The sequence below is a fragment of the Panthera pardus genome, unplaced genomic scaffold, assembly GCF_024362965.1.
Source record: "Panthera pardus isolate Hobbes unplaced genomic scaffold, ASM2436296v1 HiC_scaffold_21, whole genome shotgun sequence".
In the NCBI taxonomy this organism is placed as follows: domain Eukaryota; kingdom Metazoa; phylum Chordata; class Mammalia; order Carnivora; family Felidae; genus Panthera; species Panthera pardus.
The window spans coordinates 15,794,826-15,815,264 of NW_026526777.1; the positions used below are offsets into that span (position 1 = coordinate 15,794,826).

The window sequence follows — 20,439 nt, forward strand, 5'->3', positions numbered from 1 at the left end:
TTTTTCTGTGTTTTGGACTCTGTACTCTACTGTCTAAATGAATGAGGAAAAAGAAATGTTGAAGTAGATGTTGGTGAGAGGCAAGACAGTGCAGAAATCTGGCGCTTTTTGCCCAGAGATGCTGCCTGTTTCAGGTTATAGAGGTCTCTATATCATGGAGTAAGACATAACCAATGGAACTGAATCACCATCTTTTTCTATAGTTGGGGGGACAATAGATTTTTTTCTATTTCAGATGGGTTGACATATGGTACATGGGTAAGAATGGGCATTTAATAGAATTTTATCCACATATTAACATACGATCTTTGCTCATCTTGAACTTTCAGTGCTAGTTGCAATATTTTTGATGTATATACATAGGTACATTGATTGGAACTTGATGGAAAAGACATCAGGTGCATTTAATAACCCAGGTAATACCCATTTATATTTGCAAGTTTGAAAGCACTGCATTAAATTGTATCTTTAGGGCTTGGATTTCTAACCAGAGTCCTCATTTAACAAACTAAAATTTTACAACATGTACATCAAATCCAGTGAATTTTCCATTATATCTCAACTGCTATAAATCAATGAGTAATGCAACTGTAAGCCAGTAGAAAATAATTAAAAATGAAAGAAGGAACTTTTGCACTCATAGCACCAATGGCTTTGCTATACTTGACTAATATCATCTGGGAAAATATTGATGGTTATGAATAACCAGTTCCTGCCAATACATAATAATGACCTCATTATTGAAAGTGCTTACATTTTGTGACATCAGAAAAAAAACAAATCTTATCCTCAGAGTTTTCCAGATTCATTGCTAAAGATCTCTTACTATAAACTCTTTCACATATGCTAACATACCAAACCTTTTCAACTATTGCTTGAGCTAAAATCAAAGCAGTAATGTGCTCAGCATTGTCTTTATGCAAAACCCTCAAGATCTTAATGAAAAGCAGTCCTTAAAAGAAAGCCATATGTTCTCTAAAGCCGTCTTGTGCTACATGGCCATGTATTATGATCTCGTATCAGAGACACTGTACTTAAATAACCATAAAGAGTAATGCCACATTTTCCTTTCAGTCCTTAGACTAGTGCTACTGAACTGTTTTGACACATACTTTTACATACAATTTCAGGCTCGTAAACCAACATTCTACCTCCAATTCTAACATGAACCAAGATAATAGCTTCTGCATAAGGTCTTTGAAAATAATACTGATGTAAGGAGAGCAGTATACTATACTATTTCCTAAAAAATAATACTAATATAAGTAGAACATTGTACTACTTATACTATTTCCGACCTAAGAAAATATGGCTTTTTTAATGTTTATTTATTTCTTTTGAGAGAGAGAGAGAGAGTGTGAGTGGGGGAGGGACAGGTAGAGAGGGAAAGAAAGAATTTCAAGCAGGCTTTGTCAGCACAGAGCCCAACCTGGAGCTCGATCCAGTGAACTGCAAGATCATGACCTGACCTAAAATCAAGAGTTGCATGCTCAACCAACTGAGCCACCCAGGTACCCCCAAAATATGGCTGTTTTATGTCTTCTTTTGAAAGCATCATTGTAAAAAGGTAGTGAGAAACAGAGCTTAGGCCAAAGAAGTTGAAATTGGGTGAAAGAGGAAAAAGAAAACAGTAGCCTGGTTTTTGAAAGGATGACGGTTGAGGAATTGATGAGTTATATTTGTCAGACAGTAAGTGATTGATTTTGGCATCTTTTCAGCATTTGTCTACATCATAGAAACACAATGAAGTAGGAGAAAAGAATGAGAACCTTGATAAAATTCAAATATCCTGGGATCCTACTGAGCAAATCCTTAAGGAGAGCGTGCTGTATCACTCTGCTACATCAAGAGTGTATATAATAGGATATCAGTCCAATGTTCTTTTAGGTATCATTTAGCAGATTTTGTTAGCAACTTTTAAAAATGCCTCAAGTTCTAGGATATGTGTGACGATATGCCTTTAATTGTATTAGCATAGACTTCTCTCAAGGATGATATTACTTAGAAACAGAAGTTGTTCCATGTATTGAATATTTTATTTTACTCTTAGTTTCCTTTTGTAAGTGTTACATTGCAGTTTTGAAAATTAGTTGAATAACTGTAAGTAACATAATTAAAATATTTAAAGGAAATTTAAAATTTTATTTTCCTATAAGGATAAGTATCTATGCAATTAATTACGGGATGAGGGGGAAAAAATTAACTTCGTTAAAAAAAAAAAGAAACCAGCACCACCAAAAAGAAGTTTCCATGAGCTTTCCATTGTCCCCTTCTAGAAATAGCTAAAGATAAAATTTATTTTCTATCTTTTCCCCTGAGAACCTTTCAGATCAGCCACATTTACAGTATCCTGCATTTATTGTCAACAGCTTTTCAAGACCTACAAGGTGATGTTGAATATTATACACTTTTTTGGAGTTCTGCTACCTCAAATGAATCTCTAAAAATCCTCCCAGATGTAAACTCTCATGTCATCGGCCACTTAAATCCAAACACAGAGTATCGGATTTTTATCTCTGTCTTCAATGGAGTCCACAGCATCAGTGGTGATGTATTGTGTGCAACCACTTTCGATGGGGGTGAGTCCAGACTTCAAGGGACCCTTGGCTTCGGAGATGCAAATGAAATTGATTGATTCTTGCTGAGGTTGAGATCAGTCATCCCTCCATTATAAAATTTCCGGTGTTGGAGGGAAGGGGGTTGGGGCTAAAACGCTTAAGTGCTTGCTGTCGTCAAGTGGCAGATCAATACGTGGTCCCTTAGAGACAGTAGCACAAGGCTCTAATAATGGGATATTAGCCCAGTTTGTTCCTGTTCTTTTCAGTGTATGCTTAGTTTGGAGCTGAGTTCACATCAATAAATGGTGACATTTAGAAACATTTTGTTCTAAAGATTTGCTCTTAGAAGCAGTATGCTTTTCAAAACGACAGCCAAACACAGTGAGGGCTCTCCCTGAGTCACCAGAAATGGTAGGTGGAGGTTCAGCCACTGAGAAAAATTGCCTCTGACTCATTTCTAAGCCAGTTAGCAAGGGGGAGGAAGCAAGGGAAGCAACTTGTGAATCTGAAATGTGTTTGGAATGGTCTTTCTAATCTTTTTGGCTTTATAAAGTCTCATTATAAACATTATAATATCATTACCTCCCAAGCAAGTGTTCCAGGTCATTAGCAGAGCACTTTAAGTGTGGAACCCATTTCCCTTTGTGGTGCCAAAGGTCGACACCTTTTGTTTATAAAATAGAATGGATCACAAGGACAATTTTTCAACTAGTTAAGATGGGTTCTTATGATAAAAATAGGTCCTTGCATAGTTATTTCTGACATGCTTGAATAATTGTGTAATTTAACGCCAAGCAAGATTTTTTTCCTAATGTTAGATTTCATCATTACCTATGGTAATCAACATTCAAAATCATTTACATAATGACAATATTGCATTATTGCTTCATATTGCTTGAGTTACAAGCTAGTAACATCAAATGATTTTTTTACGTTCCACCAGCCTCAGCCTCAATGTATCTGAGTTTTATTTTTTGCTTAAGGAGCAAATTTTCTTTCCTTTTCCCTGGGAGGTATGGCGTGAAGGGATGGGAAAAGAGACAAATAATAGATATGTGTTGGTGGTGCAGATGGGTGAATAATTTATCATCATATCCCACTGGTCACATAGTATTGAAGATTAGCACTATGCTGGTGGTATAAAGCATTTTACCACCAATTCTTATGGTTTCTGACTGAGAGTATAATAAGCCAATTTACAGAGGACTACAGACTGTGATAACTTCATCAGAGAAAAGCAGATAAGCAAGGAACCCTTTGCAAAACCTAAATACTAATCTGCATTTAGTTTAACAAGTGCTTTTTCAGAGACAGCTGGAGTTTATTCAGTTTCTTCCTTTAATTCTAGAGCCTCAGGGCATGCTTCCTCCAGAGGTTGTCATCATCAACAGTACATCTGTACGTGTCATCTGGACATCTCCTTCAAACCCAAATGGCGTTATCACTGAATATTCTGTCTATGTAAATAATAAGCTCTACAAGACTGGAATGAATGTGCCTGGGTCTTTCATTCTGAGAGACCTGTCTCCCTTCACAATCTATGACATTCAGGTCAGAACACTGTTTTTTGATGGCTAAGCTTATAGGTGTGTTAAATAAAACATTGCCAGGCTATGTCTCTAAGTGGATACCTTCCGTCTTGGTTACAGATTATTTATTTACCGGGGAAGGGGAGAGAAAAGAGGGAAATTGATTAGGATTAAATCTGTTTGCTGTGGGCAAACACATGAGTCTCAGGAGAGAAGGTAATGGTAATATGGAAAACGATGGTGATGATATTCTTGCCGGCAAAATGAGGCAAATCACATATTTGCAGTAATCTTGCTAAGCAGTTCACCTTATCCTGATTCTTTTACTGATATCAAAATCAGAATCAACCTATGAATGTGGAGACATTCTTCTATTCCTATTTCTGCTATTTACTAATTTAATAACTTCAGGGAAGCCACATAACCTGTTTGGTGTCAGTTATCTTTTTTATAAGGGCAGCGGACTTGGTGACTTAAAACATTCTATCGACCTCTAGCATTCTGTGACTCTGAATGCGGCAAGAAAACATAAATGAATATATGGCAGACAAAATATATTAAAGGGTTTGACCTGAAGATGAAAGAAATTTATCTGTTGTCATCTACCAAATGTTTGTCGACCCTTGCCTATGTGAGAACAGTTATCCTTAAACTTTTTTGCCCTTGAATCTCTTTGATAATCTAATGATGTCAGTGCACCCTGCCCTAGAAAAACACCTATGTGCCTATATGACAAAAGTTAGTGTGCAGTTTCATATTGCATTGACCATCTGAGGCCCAACTCATAGACCTCTTTGAGATCTGCTGATCTTTAAAATAGAAAAAATAGAGAGACAACTAAGGAATCTTCAACAAAGAACTTTCCCCCAAGGAATTGGAACTCATTACACTGCTGGGATATAAAAGATAACAAGGCCAGATGTGGAAATTAATGATAAAAACAGAAAAAGTTTATAGAGAAGGGCTGTAATGTAGTAAATTTTTAATTAATCTATGCTACTTCCAACATTTGTGAGAGCTTTGTAAATAATTTTCAAAAGATATTAAGCATGGAAATTTTCTTTGACCACAGAAACATTCACTGGATTTGTCTAGTAAGTGCCACCTCTTTCATTTCCCATCCCCTTCTTTCCCTCACCTTGGAAGGGGAAACATACACAGTCATCTGGCTAGAGCCAATGCTTTACCACTCCCCGCCCCCCTACCCCCTGCTGCTAGGCCTAGGTTCCTAAGAAAACAAAATAAAAATAAAAGAAGAAAGGTATGCTGATTAGTTTTCATTACATTCCATGATTTCCATGAACTCACCTGAGTCATCTTAGAATGGAACACACACAGACTGATGTTTATGTTCACGGTTCTTAGAGTGAGTCTCTATGTGCATGTACATCATAGAAAATTAGAAAATAAAAACCACATTCAAAATAATTACACATATAGCTTTGTGAACAAGGTTGGCTTAGGAAGGTGACAGAGTATTTGCTGTATTATTCTTTTGAGGGGCGCTGATGGAGAAAGCTGGCTTAGTCCTCAAAAGGCAACTTATTTATTTGGTTTATCAGGACTCAGAATACAACCTAAGGTGAGATCAATAGGGGCTATGCATGCATGCACGTCCTGATCCAGCTTTCTGACTATGTAACGGTTGATGTGTACGTGTTTCAGTCATGTTGTCCTATAAAAGGCTTCACTCATCCCTACTGGTTTGAGTCACTAGTGGCCTGAAAAGAATGCATTTTGATCAGATTTGGGACATCTAACAAAATAAGGAGACAAAATACCAAATTAGAATCTAATATTTTAGTTGTGTTATTAGTGACTAAGATGTTCTTATTCTTGATAAACTATATTTTTGTGAAGCTCTCCACAGTCCAGGGATATTCCACTTGAAATAGTTGTTGCATCACTGGAAATTTGAATAACAGATTACAATGATTTTTGTTCATGATGTCAAAGATGATTTGGGATTTGACTCCATTTAAAATATGCATCCAGGGGTACCTGGGTGGCTTGCCGGGTTAAACGTCTGATTTCAGCTCGGGTCATGATCTCGTAGTTCCTGGGTTAAGCCCTGAGATGGGCTCTGTGCTGGGAGTGCAGAGCCTGCTTGGGATTCTCTCTTTCCTTCTCTCTCTGCCCTTCCCCCACTCACATACATGTGCATGCTCTCTCTCTCAAAATAAATGAATAAATTTTGAAAATAAATAAGTAAATAAATAAATATACATGTATATACCAGTGTATGTGTATATATATGCATATATGTATAAATATATACGTATAAAAATATTTATATGTATATGTATATATACGTATAGGTATATATACAATATGTTGCACCTAATTGATATGCCTACTACTTTAGGATTAAGGTTCTCTGTGTCAACCACCTCTGTCAAACATGTATTGATTATAAAGCAGACATATAGATCCAAATATCTACTTTTTTGAATGAGTTATTTTATATATCCCTTCTATATAATTTATATATATATATAATATATATAAATACATTAAAAATGTCAATTTTGATTCAATTTTGTTTTTATGTGAATCAGTCAACCTTTATATTTGTGGTTCATTCACATTATGCAATATAGCTATAGCAGCAGAAATATCCCAAAGATGAAACTTGGTCTGTTACCTTAGTAAGTTGAGAAAAATATTGACACATTTCTCCAAAGTCAAAATAAGAGTTTTCTGGAGCCATTTGAATAGAGCTAGTAGCTTAGTTTTGTTTTGTTATAACTTTTTTTTTTAATTTGAGAGAGAGAGAGAGAGAGAGAGAGAGAGATAGAGAGAGAGAGAGAATCTTAAGCAGTCTCCAAACTCAGTGTGGAGCCTGGCATGGAGCTCAATCTCATGACCCTGGGATCATGACCTGAGCCAAAATCAAGAGTCAGACTGAGGTGACTGAGCCACCCCAAGTGCCCCAGAATATAGCTAAGTAGTTTGGAACTTAAAGCTATGCTTAGTATTTAGATGATAAGACTAGAATACAGTAAAGCCTGGATTAGATATCTCATATCTAATCAGCTTGATCATATTCCCTGATTTCTCTCACCCCCAATTTGCAAGCTGATGAAAATGGAGTCACGAAGACTCCATAAAATTACTTGTGCCAGTTCCCATTAATATTGAGCACACATTACTTACATAATGAACTGGAGTTGAGTTTTAGTTATAATTATGCACCATATAGTCAAATATTGCCTAATATGTATGAAGTTTTATTGTCATTAATTCTATTGCAGCAATTATATTTTAAGTTCATTTCCCTTTAAATTATTTGGGGTTTCATTGGACATACTCAGAGTGGAGGGCCTTGACAGTGTCCACATCTCTACTAAATATTAGTAGATAGGAAAAATACTATATGGAATACATAAAATACTATATGGCATACATAAAGAACACAACTCAAACAACATCATAAAAATGTGCTTCAACTCCCATTTAGGTGTAAAGTGCCCCATGAATAAAATGACGTAACTACTAAATACAGTAAGAGACACATTTGTCTTTTCTCAATTGCCAGTGGAAATCCAGAGAACTGCTTCACTTAAAAGCTCAGTATTAGTGTTTAAGATGCATCGGTATCCAGCTTCCCCCTTCATTTTTTATGTATTAGCTGCTGAAAGTAAATGAGCATTGGAAAAAGTACAGTTTCTCTTTAGCTTATCCTTTCATTAGAAACAGAATGATGTCACTTTGTGAGTGTTTCACTAGCAATCTTTTGTACATTCATTTGTCTCTCCTCCCACTTGCTGAATGTGTTTCTTTTGCATTACTAATGCTTGATGAACTCGATTTCTAATCTTTAGTTACTCCACCCTCCTCAGTTTTTAGTCAGATTAGGTGGCAGAATTAAAGGGATAAATGATGATTTTCTGCTGTGATTAAGGTAAAAATACAACTGCAGCTGGAACAGATGAGTATAAAGTAGCTCAGCCACATTGAAAGGCTTCTCTAGACCTCATTTTTCTTCCATTGCACATTAACATTTGGGCTATTTGTTCTAAAATGTCAAGACTTCTGCAAGAACTCATCATTACACTACCTGGTTGTAGATCTAGAGAGCAGTATGCAGTGATAACCTACTAAGCTTATATACTGTCACCTAAACATCTTCCATTCCTTACTGTGCCCCAAAGGGATGAATATGTCTGTCTCTTTCTGAAAGATTAGAACCAGAGACTAAACATCACCATTTTCATCACTAAATCAACTGTCCTGAGTTCATTTCTATATCATATTCTGAGTTTGAACCAATGCAATCAAACAACATCAAAAATTAACATTTATAGAACTCTAAGAAGTTATAGAGAACTAATAGGAGAGTCCTATGAAATGAAGGTGGATGGATTCAAGCCACTGGCAGTGTATATTTTGAAAATAGTTGGATTTATTCTTTTCTAAACTGTTTGTAGGTTGAAGTCTGCACCAAATATGCCTGTGTGAAAAGCAATGGCACCCAAATCACCACTGTGGAGGATACTCCAAGTGATATACCAACACCCACAATTCACGGCATCACTTCAAGGTAAAAATTTTTGCCAGTTAATGTAAAGAGCTGATCAGAGGCACCTGCGTGGCTCAGTCACAAGCCTCTGACTCACCGCTTGTGAGTTCAAGCCCCTCATTGGGCTCTCTGCTGTCAGCGCAGAGCCCCTTTCAGATCTTCTGTTCCCTTTCTCTCTGCCCCTCCCCAGCTTGTGCATAAGCTTATGCATTCTCTGTCTCTCAAAAATAAATAAACTTAAAAAAATAAATAAAAAGCTGATCATAAGCAATGAACGTTAAAATCAAAGATTTCATCCCAACCATGACAATTTCATTTTAGAAAGTTGCTATAAAAACCTGTGGAAATCAAAATTTTTGTATTATTAGCTATTGATTTTCACTGGTCACATCACCTAATACTTAAGCTTTAATGTCCCCGATTTCCCAGTTTCACTTCCCTTTATTTAGTAACCTGTGAACAAATGCTTAAATGCATGAAAGGGTTTCTGTATTTAAATGTGTCATTAAGTGAATCCTTTTGTAAGGCAAAGAATACAATTTTCATTAGATTAATTACCTTCTAAGTTACTCTCTTTGAAAAAAATTAGATTTACATGTATCAGATTGCCTTAAACCTAGAAAAATCTGTAAAATAAACAGGGGAGATAATCTCTGGATAACCATTACTACTGTTATCAGATTCTTGGTACAATCTCATTATTTTTCTGTGCTCATGTATTGCTGAGAAGTGGCCACAGATTGAAAGTGAGTCTCTTTTCAGTTCAAGTTAACAATAATAATGATAAAAAGATTTAATGTCAAGTATCCCAAGACAAAATTGACATGAAAGTAGTTCATCCCTCTACATCAGTCTGAGGCTAGAGAAAGAAATCTGAGTACTCCCACATCATACTGGGATGATGTTCCAGCTAAATGAATCACCCTTCACTTGTACACATACACACACACACACACACACACACACACACACACACACCCCACATACACACTGACCAAAATAATCGATTTGTTATAAAAGATTTCAATTCTGAAGGATCCTTTTGCAACATATTAACATTTCTATGTTTCTTTAAAATCAGTTTAAAAATATCTGTACTGATTTAGGGAACTAAAGATAAAAATAATTAGAAAAAAAAAAAAAACAAGTAATTGGATGCTTAGCTGTTCAGGGCAAAAATCATGCCTTGTCTCCTTGAGTCCATCTTTTATCTAACACATGACAGATATTTATCTAATTTCACATGTGCTAATTAATTGATAATCTTGTCAGCAAATTTTCCCTATCCACAGAATTGCCTACTATGCAAAGGGAAAATAGTCAAATGAAAAAAGTACCAGTAAATACATTTGTGGTTATAATAATATAAGAAGAAAAATTAATTTAAAAAGTATAAGGCATGGTTTTAAATTTTCAAAGTTTCAGTCTACTGTAGAGACACTGCCCTAAACAAATGTTTATAGAATAATGTAAAAAACTCCACAACATAAGTTTATAATATGCAGGAAAAACATAAAGAGAAAAACACTGAACTCTACCCAGGATTATCAGTGAAGGCATCATGGATGATGCAATAATTGAGTTCTGTCTTCAAGAACTCAAGGAAGAATTATATTTAGGTGGGTGGATGTTGTCAGATTTCTCGTTTGTTCTCGTCCTCATGACCTAAGCCCAGATGAATGGCATAAAGGAGTATGTCTTAAATTATATATTTATATGTAGCTAAAAATCTGTAGGTTTTATTAGACATTGAACAAATGTCTATATGTGTCTGTACTTCTAGGATACTTTTTTTTATTTTAAAAAGATTCTTACAGATAATAGCAGAGTAATAGTTGTGGTTAAAGATTATTTACATTCAAATGTATAAGTTGATGGCAAAAATATTAATGAAAGCATCATACCACAAGAGGAAGAAAAATGACAGAGCAGACAACAGAAGAGAGATTTCAACACAATTTTGGAAGCAATGTTTGGCAGGGAGAAAAAAATGAGTTAGTGCAGTGGAAAACATTTACAACCAAAGTTTGGTTGGCAGAAGGAGATAATGACACAAAACAAATTAATTTACCCTGCAGAGAACCTCGGTGTCTGAGCACTTACAAGTTTTAAGGTTAGTGAAGAAGAGGAAGATGTAAAGTTCAAAGCTGGAATCATGAGATTAGCTAAAAATCTGAAAAAAAATATGGTTGGAACCTGTAATTAGGGTTCTCCAGAGAAACAGAACCAAAATCTGAAAACCCAGGAAAGCTAGTGGTGTAGACTCTCAAAGTCTCTCTGATTTGAAAGTCAGAGGAGCCAATGGTATAAGTTCCAGTTCAAGTCTAAGAGGAGAAAAAGACTGATTCTTAGCTCAAGTAAGCAGGCAAAGAAAGGGAGGGAATTCTCCCTTCTCCCACCTTTTTGTTGTATTCAGACCCTCAACTGATTGGGTGTTCACCCATTTCAAATGCTAATCTCCTTAGAAACAGCCTCACAGATATACGCTGAAATAATGGTTAGCCAAATATCTGGGCACTTTGTGGCCCAGTCAAGTTGATGCATAAAATTAACCATCCAAAAATTCACGGTGACCTACCTCCATACTATGTATCCTGGTGTCTACTTCTCTTGCTCCATCTAGCATGTTCTACTACCATGAGATCAGAAGTGTATTCTCTGGACAAACTGAACAGAGGCATCTAGGAATTAAGGCTGACTAGGCACAGTGGAAGGCTGGGAGGAGGGGCAAAGCTAAAAATCATAATAAAGTGGAAGACTACAATCAAAATGATGAAACCTTCGTTGTTTTCCCCAGGTCTGTTCTCAAAAGCAAATATTGTGAGAAGAATGTTGAAATTTCCAGATATAATTATGGGCATATCTATTTCTTTTTTAGAACTCTCTGTTTTGCCCCATGTATTTCGATGCTTTATGATGAGATTCATATACATTTAGGATTGCTATGTCTTGGTAAATTGATTCTTTCATCATTGCGTAATATCCCTTTTTTCTGGTAATTTTCTTGTTATAAAGTATACTTTGTCTGATACTAATATAGCCACTTCAGCTTTCTTTTGATTAGTGTAATTGTGAGTGATTTGGGATTGTTTCCTGGACATTTTGAATAGTAGGTTGTGATCATTTGAGTCCCGTTAAAAATTTGAAGAAGGATGAAGTTTTCATTTCCTTCAGCAGGTAATCATCTGGTTACCTTCAGACTGCAAATATTGTCTTGGCTTTATGTGCTCAGGGGCTCCAATGTCGGTTCATTTTTCAAAAGCTTTGCTATGCCGCTTCATGTCTGCCCCATGTATGCACCTTTCAGTGGCTAATCTGGTATTTGTTTGGAGGGCTATGTAATGGTTCATATCTCAGAGTCTTTGCTGTGACGCTCAGATTGCCTTTGCATGGAAAGCAACCGTGCATGTGCGGTTTAGACTTGAGTAGGGACTTGCGTTGAAGATGACCTAGCTCTCTCTTGTCTGAGATTCCTCCCACATTTTCCAGATCCCTGGTGCTTCCTTTGTGGGATCTTTGGCTAGGAAGATATGGTTTCTCTTGAAATTTTAGCCTCCCAAGTTACCTGACATTTTACATAAATGAGGCTGTTTGGCGAGAGCAACAAGACAAGAGAAAGTGGAAGGAAAACAGGGACACCTCCCACACACATGTTTTAGATCACAGGAGCCCCTTTCCCTGATTCCTCTGGTCAGACAGATGGATTTTTCTTAGGATTTTGGATTCCCATTTGACCAGAACTGCTATAGTGCAGCTCCTTGACCAGAATAATCCTCAGAGCAAGTCTGAGCAAAAAAAGAAAAAACAGAACAGGAATTTCCCCTCACACCCTCTGGCTTGTAAGGCCTTTTCGTACTCTGGCCAAAAAGATGGGGTTTCTCACATAGGTTTTTCTTGTCCAGTGCACAATTCTACACCGGGGCTGCTCTTGGATTAAAGATGGGAGATCAAAGAGGGGAAACAATGAGAAATTCATCCTTTAATTTTTTTTTCCTCTCGTCCTTATCTGCCTCTATTGTTAACTTTTCAGAATCCTCAGGTGGTTGCTTCTTGTAATTTCTGCACACTTTTTAGTGATAATCAGTCAGAGAGAGGCTATAATAGGTTTACTCCATACTGGCCGGCCACAGAAAGTCCCTCTCTACCATGTTTTTTGTTTGTTTGTTTGCTTTTAATTCCAATCCCTTTACCAACTTTATTTCTTTTTTTCTTTCTTTCCTTCTTTCTTTCTTTCTTTCTTTCTTTCTTTCTTTCTTTCTTTCTTTCTTTCTTTCCTTCCTTCCTTCCTTCCTTCCTTCCTTCCTTCCTTCCTTCCTTCCTGTTTTTTTGGTCAAAAATCTAAAAAGGTCTTGATAGAAATCATTCACCACCAGATATTGGCAAGGGAAATCTTCCCTTTCTAAAAATGATTCATCATAGAAGAACAACATTTTCCAGAGGCAGGACTCAAATGAGCAGCTGTGGGCTGCCAAATCATTAATCAAAATTATACCAACACACCAAAGTAGTTAGCCTCTTATGTGCATGTTATTGTTTGTGTATTTTATTATATGTCTGGCAATGTATACTTGTTAGTTATATTTTTATTTTGATTCAAAAAAATCTCTTTTATATTAGCAATGAGCAAAATCAAATGTGAAATTATTCCAGAAAATGTCAGTAGACTGAATTAACTTCTATAGCATTTAAAATAATTTGGTTTCTAATAAGACATTTGTTTCTTAGATTGTTTAGTTTTGGTAAAGTGCAATAGTCTGTAACATTTACCTGTCATGTATTTTAATAACATATACAGATAGTATATCAGACTGTCTGATTATATGCATGGGATGCTTCAACTCGTTTTTGTTTTGGCCTTAACTTATGACTCATGACATCTACAGTACAACCACTCATACATGTTTTTCCCATTACATGTAACCCAAAGACACCATAGCACCCAAATGTGGAAAGAGCACGAGCCCCTGTAGTTCTATAAGCTGCCTCTCCAGAAACAAGCTCTGTTTCTACATCACATTTTCCATACTTGTCATATTATCATCAGCTGCTTCTATATCCCAAAAGAATACTAACTAGTGATCGATAGCCCGGACATGTCTGGCCATGGCCTACATGTGCCCTGGGTAGTTCATTTATTTGCCTTGGTGGATTTGCTAGAGTGGAATTTAATCAATAGTTAATTCATTAATTCTGGTCCTTGAGAATGTAGAGACTACGGTGGATGTAGATAGCTGGCTGGCTCTGGCTTTGACTGAAATATGACAAACACAGTAGCTGACAGCTTCACTTGTATTGGGTTGCCTTTTTAGCTATAAATAGATAAGCAAAAAAAAAAAAAGAACGTCAACAAGAAAGAGATTTTATTAGTTACTCCTAGTATTCCAAAATGCATCATTTCCAGGGGAAAGGGTCAAAGGAAGGCAGAGCGAGAACACAGATCATGTCTTTCATTGTCTTTAATTGGCATCATGGCAGTTTTTTCTGTTCCAAATCAATTCAGGGCTGTATTATTGACGAGGAGTCTGTGGTATAACGTCTTTGTAGCATTCGCAAATAATTGTTGGAAAATTTGCCTGAAGCTACTGAATGATATAAATGATATTTTTACATACCAACTTTTCAGAAACCTTTATGAAATCAGCACAGACTGCGTGTCTTTAAATGAAGGTTACACCACTATCATCATTTATAAATCCCCTTAGATTTTCAAATTACTTAGGTTGGGGTTGAATATGGCAAAAGAGGTTTTAGGTTGTGGAATAAGAATTTTCCTCTTTTTTCCTCACTAAATTTAGGGTGAAACTTTGAGGCCTCTATTTTTTTTTTTATAGTATGACTTTTTTTGTATTATCAGAGAATCTCTTCTATCCTTAATTTTCCCTCTCTGATATTTTTCAGTGACTGATAGCTTGAGCACTGAAATAATAATTTTATATTTTGTGTGAAAAAAAATTAGATCATGATTTATTTTATTATTTTCTTAATAGAGAGGATGTTGGGCTGTAGATATAATATGTCACATCAAGTCTTCTTCACCCATATTCTAAACTCCCTCCCTCACCAATATGGACAACAGGAGACACATTTTAATTTGGACTGGAATTTCTGTCAGAGTCTTTTTTTTTTTTTTTAAAGTAGGCCCTATCCCCAACATGGGGCTCAAACTTATGATGCCAACATCAAGAGTTGCATGTTCTACCAGACTGAGCCAGGCAGGTGCCCCTCTGTTAAGAGTCTTTAAAGGAAGACCTCTTGAAAGAGATTGTTTGAAGTATATTTACTACTGTTGTACAGATCCGATCAAGTCTTATAATTCAGGAAGTATCATTTTTAATGGCTAGTGAGTTTTCATTATCAGACACATTGTTTCATTAAAAGACCTTACAGAAGGGGCACCTGGGTGACTCAGTGGGTTCAGTGTTTGACGTCGGCTCAGGTCGTGATCTCATGGTTTGTGGGTTCAAGCCTGGCATGGGAATCTATGCTGACAGCCTGGAGCCTGCTTCAGATTCTGTATCTCCCCCTCTCTCTCTGCCCCTTCCCCACTAACTGTCTCTCTATCTCAAAAATAACTAAACATTTAAAAAATTCAATTATTAAAAAAAGACTTTACAGAATATCGAGTTTATTCATTTTTTAAGTTAATTTATTTATTTTGAAAGAGAGAGAGAGAAAAAAGAGAGAGAGAGAGAGAGAGAGAGCACACTTGTGTGGGTCGTGGCCGGGGGACAGAGAGAGGAAGAGAGAGAATCCCAAGCAGGCTCCACACTGTCAGCCCAGAGCCCAACTCGGGGAGTGATCTCATGAAACTTGAGATTGTGACCTGAGCTGAAATCAAGAGTCAGCTGCTTAACTAACTGAGCCACCCAGGTTCTCCTCAAGTCTCTTAAGACTCTGCTATCAATACCTCCATTTTCTCACCTCCCTCTCTTCCCAAACTCCTTTAAGTTCTCTACCTCTTGTAGCTCCGGTAGAAGCCAGTCACTGAGGCCGACTGTGCCTCTCAGCAAAATCCCCCTCTTCCTAATTCACTTTGGCCTTTAACTACCACATTGTACCCTGCTCTCTGAACACCCATTTCCTTCTTTTACTGGGTCCATTCCAAATCCATGTTATTAATTGTGAGACTGAGCAGAAAGACTCTCCCTCCTCATCAGGTAGTTCAAACATCACACTTTTAGTCATTCTGATGTCTCAAAAATTGTTGACCCTGTTTTTCCCCCAAACTCTAGTCTCATCTATGCAGTTGCCTATTGATTTTCTGTAGTAGTATCTGCTACCTCAAGCCTCAGCGGTACATTCTCCTCTAACTCATCATCTTTTCCAGCATTCATTTTCACAGATGCACCACCACCTGCATATTATCACTGACATCTATCTTTGAATTTTTTTAATCCCCTGAGTTTGCTCAATCTTCCTATATGTGTCTCTCTTCTTCATTTCCACCACCACCACCACCCTGGTTCATCATTTAAGTTTATGTAACCTGTTTCTGCAGGGGTCTTAATTCAATGAGATACAAAGAAGAAAAGGCTTTGCATTTTGCCCACTGCTTGCTGCCTTATACATAATCCTTTGGCTGTCCTCTCTTCGACTCTTGAAAGCCTCTCAGAAACATCTTATGGCTTTTGAATTATTTTTAGTTATGAGTCTCACTTTGGTAATTGAGATTCATGATCAACTATTAAAAAGTCTTTTCTGTCTCTAGCAAATTATTAAGCCCAAGTCTGGTTCAAAGATTCTACCATTTCACAGACTCAGGCCTGATCATAGCTTGTCTGTTCCCTTCTCCTTGCTCTTTCCCTCCTATCCCCCTTGATCCAGTGTGTCTCCTCTCAATGTTATTGTTTCACTGCCATCACTGGGCAACCCTCAAAGCCCTCTGCATATCAGGTGGCACTTTTCCTGGAGAGTTGTATTTCCCTTGAGAGGCCCCAAGAGGATCTCCACATAGTCAATTTCCCTGACACGAGTGCTGCCCTCTATAGCTGATCTCTTGTGGTCCCAACAGAGTAGGGCATCCCAAGGACTCCCAAGGACTCTTCTTGCTGGGGTCTCCTCTTCCTAGAAGGCTGCCATCATGAACAGTATACCCTCAAGCTGGCTCAAGCCTAGTCATCTCGCAAGGCATCTCCTGGTTCCGGCGAAGCTCATTGATCCGTGCCATGAGGCACTCTTTATTCTACCTTTTTGTTGTAGCTACTTTGGACAATACCTAGCCATCAGGATTCTCTCATGGAGAGTCAAGCACCTTTTCTCTGCTTGTATAGACTGTCAAGATCAATGTCAAGCTCTCCCCAAACTCCTTACTATCCTCCAAGGACAGCAGCAGACTGAGTTTAGACATTTCTATAACTCAGTGAGTACCAAACATGAGAAACAAGTGCTTCCAATTTCTCTGCCTCCAGTTTCTCTAAGTGACATATTTAGAATGCCTTCCTCAGTCCTACCCTAGGTATGTTAGCAGGGGTTAGGGCGTGTGTTTGATGCCACTCTTCACTATGTAAATAACTCCTCTTTCACTCTGTGCCTCAAAACTTCCGATGGCTTTCCAACACACTCAAAAACAAATCCAGTTGTTTCTGTGTTGTAGAAAATCCTACATCATCAGCAAACACCCATGCCACCCTCCTTATACCCATAGGACCTCATTTTCCCGCATTCTATCTTGTGTGCAGTCCAATCCAGCCCTATTAGATTCACTGGCCCTTCAGCATGCTAAGCACATGGTTGCCTCACAGCTTTTCCCTCCACCTAGAAACCCCTCCGGGTTTGATTCGCCTCTTCTGCCGAATTTCTGCATAGAAGAACCAGTCCTTCCTAGACCACCAACCTGACGTATGATACACTTAGGTGTTTCTTTACTGTCCCTCTTCTCCCAGAAAAAATGTAAGTTTTATGAAAAAAGGGGGCTTTAGCTGTCTTGTTCGCTGATAAGTAAAGAACAGGGCTGGCATACAGGAGGTACTTAAGAAATACTCACTAAATTTCCTACTTTCTAAAACTCTCCTAGATTTCTGTTTATTTTTGGTTGTTTTGGGTGGCAGGTCAATGTTAAAGAGTTTTATCCTTGGGATTCAACAGAATCTTGCTGTTCCCTTTGGAAGTGAAATACTTACCATGTTTAAAAGGAGGAACTCATTACCTGTCATCCTCAGTTTGGGGCTGTAGTTCAAATCCCCATACAAGAGCGGAACCCCATTCAACAATCTTTTGCACTTGAGTTACTAATGTAGCTCACAGACCTTTCTCTCTAGCCCTGGTCTCTTCCACTCTAGCATGTCAGGGTGTTAGTTCTAATAAGGCTTTGTAGTCTAGGAGTGACAACAGTGCACAATCATACTATTTCACTGTCAAACTCAGCACGGTGTTTGAGGGAGTCCATCAACTTTTTTCTTTTATTCAAATTTACCCTCCTCTTTTGCTGGACGTAGCTTATTCACTCATCAAGTTGGTCACATTACTCTTCCATACACACTGAGGCTGATTCCCACCCTTTACATTTGCTTATGTTGATTTTCCTGCACAGAATCTTCCCTTCCTCATTTACCAATTCAAGTCCAAATCTATCTGTTCCATGATACCCTCATTGTTTAGTCTAGAACAGAGGACTTTTGCTTATGTGTTTTTATAATATCTGTAGCCTAAACACATTTAAATACTTGACTTAAATTGCCATATAGCATTTACATGCTTTGTGTTTGCATGTTTTGTATTCCCTATTATTCAAGGACACAGGTTTTGTCTTTTGATTTTTCACCTATTACAAGTTATGCTAAACATTCTAATAGATAAATATTCAATGACTTGATTTGAGAGCTGAGAGTTAATATTTTCATCATGCAACATTTATTTAGTCCTCTATTAAAAGTTACTTGATCATTTATGATAGCCATAATCTGGAATACAATTGAAGAACTTGAATGTTACATAAATAATTGACCAAAATGACCAAGTTGAGTAGGGAAAAAAAGGGTCTACATAAACATGATCAAGGAATCCAGAACTGTTTAATTTATAGCAATTTAAATTGATATCTTAAGGTATATGAAGATTTTTTTCCTTTAGCTTAAACAAGAACATTTTGACCAAATGGTAATAATAGAATAAAATGTTGAAGAATACCAGTGGGAACCCTAATTCTTCATAAAATTTTGTCTGACCTGTAACATTTTAATATTCACCTGTATCAAGGTAGGTGATAAAGAAATGATTTTCCCATACTCTTTTCTATCCTCAATATTAGTTTATACTTCTTGAAGTAAGGACTGAAAATGATGATCATTGTGGTGGTGACTACAGTGGTAGATAATAGTAACAGAGATAGAATAGTAAATCTACTAACAGGGTGACATAATTAAAGGAAATAACTCCAACTGAAATATCTGAATAATCAATGAATCCATGTATCAAAATGTGTGTAGATATAGTAGTTTTCATCAGAAACTTTATTAAGGTAGCTTAAATCATAGTCCTTATGCTCTGGGAGTTAAATAAAATCTAATCATGACTTTATGAACAAATCTGCAAAATATTTCATTCAAGGATTCACTGTTGGTTTACTTTTCTGTGTGAGCATGCAACCTTTACTAATCTATACCAAAAAGCTTCAGCTTGTTTCCCCAATATTTAACATTCATTCCTATGGTATAAGAACGTTTCTTCTATTTTTGCTCTTAAACGTCAAAGGAATGAGACCACCAATTCCGTTTATAATGGTGCATGTTTCTCAGAGATGTCTTTCATTTGAAATCAGCAACCAAAAGGTTTTTCAGTGTCACTCTCCTTGGTTCTAATGAGAGATGTATAGGTGTTAAACTCGCTACTCTTCTTTGATCATTTACCTTCGTGCCTCAGACTCAGATCCTCAAGAGCAAAACTGTTCATGTTATCGCTAAAAGTATAAGCAGTCTCACTTCACAGTCTTGCTCTGCTAGAAAGAAAAGTTACAATGGTGTGGTATTCTGCATGGTGTTTTCTAGACTTTCCTAGTTCATCAGCTTTTGTGGAAAAGTCAGACCTTTGAATGTCACTTAAATGTAGTCTTTCCTGTAGTTGATTATGCAGTGAATACAAAAGAGGTATCTGGAAAATGTGGAATTAATTTTAAGAGTTGGACAAAGACCTTAGAATAATAATGGTGACTACAGAAGTCACCTATGAAACTGCTCTCTTGTAGGTGACATTAATTTCCTATCTACAGAGTCTTATTAGTGAATGTGTTATGTTTGTACCCCTAAGAAAATGAAATAATAATTTTCTTTTTTTTTAGCAGTCTATTAAAATGTCAAGGTTTATCTTGACTGCTGCTTTTTAATGTAAATGTTTGGTCTTAATTGAATTCCTAATACATGATGTCACTTGGAATTCTGATAGGGTCCAGTAATTTTGCCTGTAAAGATATATTTCCTCTTAAAATGAAAGGTATAACAAAAATACCATTTAGCACAATGGCAGAAAAGTGGTCACATGAGTTATTGTGAGATTTTTATTGGGAGAGTTTAAAGTATAGGGACTAAGTTTATATGTGCTTGCTCTCCTCCGAAATACCTACTGGAGTGTTCTGTATAAAAAATGCCCTATAACTATTTGTCATTTGGTTAGTTGCTGTAGTTGGAAATTCTAGAATTATAAAAATAGAATTAATCTTGCATGTCAGAGTTCCACCCCTTTTTCTGAAAACAATGAGAATAAAAATAATTATTATTTTGCATTACCTAGTGTTTTGCAAATAGTAGGCCTCCCTTGCCATGCTAAATTGCAAGAATATGTCATATCCAAATCTCTGGGGCTTTATTAAAAACTTTAACTATTCTGCTTATAGAGCTTA

At 36.8% G+C, this 20,439-nt stretch overlaps 1 protein-coding gene across 3 annotated transcripts in view; it reads left to right on the forward strand.

Annotated features, from left to right (window-relative positions):
* The window catches only part of USH2A (usherin), a 739,062-nt gene that overhangs the window by 520,621 nt on the left and 198,002 nt on the right, over positions 1-20,439 (forward strand). For all 3 annotated transcript variants that reach the window (XM_019465619.2, XM_053908979.1, XM_053908980.1), the window contains exons 45-47: positions 2,370-2,579; positions 3,907-4,109; positions 8,518-8,630. In XM_019465619.2, the coding sequence (XP_019321164.2) occupies positions 2,370-2,579; positions 3,907-4,109; positions 8,518-8,630 (526 nt within the window). The remainder of the gene's footprint in view (positions 1-2,369; positions 2,580-3,906; positions 4,110-8,517; positions 8,631-20,439) is intronic.